Consider the following 5,192-nt stretch of genomic DNA (forward strand, 5'->3'; position numbering starts at 1 on the left):
TTCATCCCTGCTACGTGTCTGTCCGAGAGGTAACAGCTAAAGGGTGTGTGTTTGATAATTAATAACTCCCACGCGTCTGACCTGAGGAAGAAGTTTGCAGTGTGGGGACTGTGTCTCAAGGAGCTCAGCAAAACAGTCCCTGCCCTGCCGGGTGTGGGGACAAAGCAAACTTGACTGCAGGAAGTAGGGATGCTTTTTTCCCCCAGCAGCCAAGCTGTTCTGTGGCTCCTGCTGACTCATACTCAAGCTCTTGTCTTTGTTTTCCTTGCAGGTTCATGGAACAGCATCCAGAAATGGACTTTTCAAAAGCTAAATTCAACTGAGCCTTCCCCTTCTACCCCTCTTTCAGTCAGCCCATCGAACAGGGCCAGATATGTATTGCTGGACATCCCTTACCTTGGGCGAGTAGACACTTGAGCATCCCCACCCGAGCTTGCAGTGGAGGCAGCCTCACAAAGTCATCCTCAGTTGTCCTGTGTTGAGCAGAACACAAGACTGCAGCAGCTCCAGTCAAAACCATCTGAGACACTTCCCAAAGGGCAGTTAAGAGAGAAGGAGGGGTTAGAGCAAAAAGGGAGGGAGAGCAACAAGAGTCAGACTTGAGAGGTTCTGGGGCATATCCTTAATGTATCACTTAGCTTTGTCTCCTGGCTCTTCAGAGCTGCTCATCCACTCTTTGCCAGTGCAGTTTGGCAGTAGGTACTCCTGAGTTTTCACTCCTTTCCCCTCAGCTTCCTGCTCTTCTGTGAAAACAAGGGTCAGTTTATTTTGTAAATTAAGTCTCCTTCTGCCTCCTTGGGAAGGGAAAACACCAGTCTAAAAACACCAGCTATTGCAGTGGAGACAGACTCTGCTCCTCCTTTGCTGCTGCTTCTAGTCTGGAGAGGTTGATCTGCTGCCTTACAGTAAGGGAAGGCTGGAGAGCCTGTGGTTGTGGGCAGGGGAGAGGATGGGGTGGTCCTTAGGGGCTCTTCTTGCTGGGACTGTGTCTCCTGCCTCTTTCCCAAGAGCCTCTCCCCCTGCTGACTACTGACAGGCACTGCTGCGTTTTCCGAGCTCCTGCTGCCAAGTGGCGTTACTCTGCATGTTCGTGTCGTGTTCAACTGCACTGCAACATAAAGGAAACAAGAAAAGTGGCTTATTTCCCGGTAGAATGTGTGGTTTCTCCTGCAGGGGTGTGAGCAGGGAGGGGGCAATGCCTCCAGGCTCCCTGCTCTGGACTGCGGTGGCTGCCTGGCCAAGGAGAGGCAGTTGGAGCCTCATGTCTCGCTCCTGAGTGTTGGTGAACTCCAGACTCCACTTAAACACTCGGGGCTGACCAGGGCCCGTTGCTCTCCACGTAGCAGCACATGACTGTGCTGAAGAAGCCACCCTTGCCCTAGGTCTCCTTTATGATGAGCTAACAAGGAAAGTCCTTTGTAGGCTACCCCAGATCCCTGCTGCTGTGGTTCTTGTCTGTCTGCCTGAAACATTTCCACCTCCTACCAGAGGGAGTGGACACAGATGGCTGAAAAACCGGCTTGGGCAAAGTCCAGCCTGGCACTGCACCTGGCCTGCTTGGGTTTGGTGCTTTTTTCTGCACAATAGGACATTGTTGGCATTTAATCTCCCAGTTTTATAGCCTCTTGGGGTCAAAAACCAGCACCCACCCAGTTGAGCAGTGACCTTGTGGGTGAGGAAAGACCCAGTTTGGGGTGGCTGCGTTGGGATCCTTGTGCCTCTTCATCTTACAACTGTCTGTGCTCTGGCCATGATAAAACAGCAGTATCTTGGAGATGCTTTGCCCTGGGCTGAGGGTACCTGGCAGTGTCTGCTGCACTGGGGTGCAGGTGAGCTGGCAGGGGTGTGATGAGTTTCACCCTGTTCTCAGCTACGTCAGAGCACTGCTGGAGATCAAGGGGAGCTGGCTGGGCTCTGTTCCTGCAGCAGGATCCAGGGCTGCAAACGGGGCCAGTCCTACACTGTCAGTTCATGGCACCCCCCCGAGCCCACAGCCTGAGCTTTGTTACTTCACCACCTCAGCCCTGTAACCAACACCAGGAACCCCGAGTCTGACCTGAGCTGCTCACTGGTCTGGATCAGTGGGTGGCTGGTACATGGGGTTGTGGTGCCTGTGCTATGTGTGGAGCTCCCTCCGTGTCACCAAACCCGAAATCCTGGGGCTGTTCTGTCCTCAGCCCCTGCAGGCTCGTGGCTCACGGGGGCCTCGGCAGTGCTCAGGGTAATGGCATCTGTGACACTCCAAATCTGCCAGTTCAGGCTGGTGGCACCTGAGAGAAGACAAGCGTCAAGACAGGGAAAAGGCAGTGGCAGGAGCCCCAGAGGAAGCAGAGAGGGAGGTTTTGGGGGTGAGGGAATGTCATTTCGCCTTTCAGGCAGGCCAGGGGAAAAGGCAAACGTTCCTGGGAGGACGGGGCCATCACTGCAGCTCCAGACCTGCTGCAGGTGAATGCCCGGGGCCATGTTTGTGATCCCAGGTTGATCCCAGCACTACCCCTGGACTTCGACCCTTCCAGCCAGCGGAACAGAAGGTGTTTCTCCTGATGGCCTTGTGGTCTGCAAACATCCAGCTGCCACTGACCTTCCCCCAGGCCAAGGGGAATCAAAAGCACCCTTTTGCTTCCAAAAGACAGTTTTCCCTGGAATAAATGCCAGGCAGGACAGCTCTGGGCTGAGAAGCTGCAGAAAGGGCTTAAAGCATGCCAAGCCCCACCTCAGTCTGAGTTACTGGAGACCACAGCAGGGAAACACTGAGCACCACTGCAAACCCAACCCTGCAAATCCATCCTCATCTCTGCTCCCAGCAGTTTCCCTGCCCAAGCCCCAGCAGAGCAGGGAAAGCCCCTTTGCCTTTCTGCACCCGAGTTAAGTCACCTGGAGAAGCCGTTTGGGTGCTGCCACCCGCCGGAGCCGCAGCAGACCACAGCCCAGAGCTCCTGCACCCGCCTGGCCCCTTCTCATCTCCTGTAAGGGCAGACCCTCGAGGGGGTGCAGGCTCTGCAGAGGATGTTCCATAGGGTAAAGGCTTCCCCAAGTCTTTCCTTTTCCTTCCTTCCTCTCCTCTCAACAGCAGCTCTCGGCTTAGCTTCTCTTAATGACTATTGTAGATCGGACCATTTGGGAACAGCCCAGACTGCTTTGGAAAGAGCAACGACACAGCAAAACCCCAACGAGGGAACAGAGGCACTGGGTATTGAACATTGCCACTTATTTTGAGGAGAAGCCACAGCTCCTCTGTTACTGCCAAGGCTGTAAAGAATCAGTGTCAATCCATCCACTTTCTAACTCCTAAACACACTAAAATCAGTAATTCAAGGTGTGAATGGGGAGATTGATTTCTTTAGCACTCAAAGAACCATTCCCAGCAGTTAGTGATCCTGGCAGTGGTGGGTGCCTTGGGCTATGCAGCACATTGGATCCTACTAAAGAGCAGCACATCCATGGCATGGTGAGGACACTGAGAGTCTCTGGAGAGTCTCCTGGCAAAACCAAGCCCAATAAACCTCAATGTCTTCAGGAAAAGCAAGGTGCTGAGTCAGGCCCCCAGGAGGAAGTACCTGTGTGGAAAGAGCACGTTTACATGCACACAGTGGGGTAAAAGCACCGTCCTGTTTGTAAGATCCTCACTTGGGCAACTGACTCCTGCCAGATCACTGCAGAACACTCGACAGAGCAAAACCCACCACAGCAAGAGCCCAGGCAGCTTGATCACCAGCAAACACAACCTTCGGCAGACAAAACCCCCCTGTGGGTTCATTCCACATGTGGCTGTGAGCAAGAAAACCCATGATCCACACAGTCAACTCGAAAGCAGGAGAGCTGGTGAGCACAGGACTGACAGCAGAGACTGGCCACAGCATTCGAGTTTAAAATGCAAAGCTTTCAGATCTTACCAGGAATTGCAGTGATCCCACAGCAGCAGTTTGGAGCAGTGCTTTGGGGCAGGGGATGAGCTCAGAGCAGAGCTGCACTGAGCAGGGACTGGACTCAAATCCCCCGAACCCAGCCTTTTCCCAAGGATTTGATGGGCCCGAGAGAAGCTGAAGCAATACCGTGTGTTAGAGCCACTCAGTCACTTTGGTCACTGGAATGAGTGCTGAGGGATGACATCCCGCTTCCAGGAAAAGCACTGGAGGGGTTCAGAGCGGCAGGGTAGGCAGAGGGCAGGAAAGTGTGGCCCAGGCTTGCCCAGGGAACTAGCAGGGAAGTTTAGGAGCAGGTGGGGACAGCAGAGGCAGCGGTGGCACAAACACAGCCCCACACAGGCTGCTGGAGGTGAGCCAGCAAACTGCTGCTGGCAGCCTTTGCTCCACTTCCCTGCGGCCCCAACCAGCTGGTTCAAGGGCTCCAGGCACGATAGCATCTCCTCTAGAGACCCTTCCCAGAGAGAAAGCAGCATTTACCTGTTCATGGCTTGGAAATCCTTCCAGGAAACACATCTCACATGGCTGCAGTGGGCTGTGCCCTGTTCCGAAGGGTGGATTGAACTTGGTCTTCATTTAAGAGAAGTGGGATAGAACAGGCAGGGGACCATGTGCAGAAGGACTTGAGTTTGGAGTCAAGTCTTCTGCCTGTCTGCAGGGACCAGACAAGTCCTTAACAGACTAAACTTAAGGAAAACAAAAGGAAGGGGTTAATGCCAATCCGTCACCCCATCCACCCTCTTCTGCCTGGAGATGTCCTATGCACTGAGGGGAAAAAAAACCCACCACAACCACCTCCCTGTGTCCTCTGCCCAGGGAGGGTGCGGGAAGGTCAGTGGCAGGGAATGGGGCTCTGCAGGTCAGCAGCTGAGATTCTGCAGTGAAATTAGAAAGTGCAAAACTGGTCCTTCAAGTCACAGGGGCAGGAAGTGAGCCAACATCCCCCCCTGCAAGCAGATCCATCCAGATCCATCCACTCCAGAGCCTCTATTACTGACTGAGCTCAGTTCCAGCATCACCCCTCAGGGAAGCTCCAGGCTTCCTGGTGTGCAAACAGCCACTTCCCAGAGGCTCCTTTATTTGCCCCCAGCTTCCCTGTGTGCAGCAGCCCACAATGTTCAGCCCTCTGAACAATCCCCCTGGGCACACATGGCCCAATGGACAAAGACATCTCTGTCCGTGTGCTGCTGGGAAAGCAGGGATCAGCAACACCCTGTGCAATGCTCCCGGTCTAGCCCAGGCTCCCCCCAAAGTGATGCCAGCAGGCAT

At 54.1% G+C, this 5,192-nt stretch overlaps 1 protein-coding gene across 1 annotated transcript in view; it reads left to right on the top strand.

Moving 5' to 3' along the window:
* The window catches only part of NUDC (nudC nuclear distribution protein), a gene marked incomplete at its 5' end in the record, with an annotated part of 6,720 nt that extends 6,220 nt beyond the window's left edge, over positions 1-500 (top strand). The window contains one exon of the mRNA XM_010020625.1: positions 272-500. Coding sequence (XP_010018927.1) covers positions 272-323 — 52 coding nt within the window. The remainder of the gene's footprint in view (positions 1-271) is intronic.
* Positions 501-5,192: the final 4,692 nt, after the last annotated feature.

Source organism: Nestor notabilis, unplaced genomic scaffold (genome assembly GCF_000696875.1).
Source record: "Nestor notabilis isolate BGI_N333 unplaced genomic scaffold, ASM69687v1 scaffold19460, whole genome shotgun sequence".
Taxonomy (NCBI): domain Eukaryota; kingdom Metazoa; phylum Chordata; class Aves; order Psittaciformes; family Psittacidae; genus Nestor; species Nestor notabilis.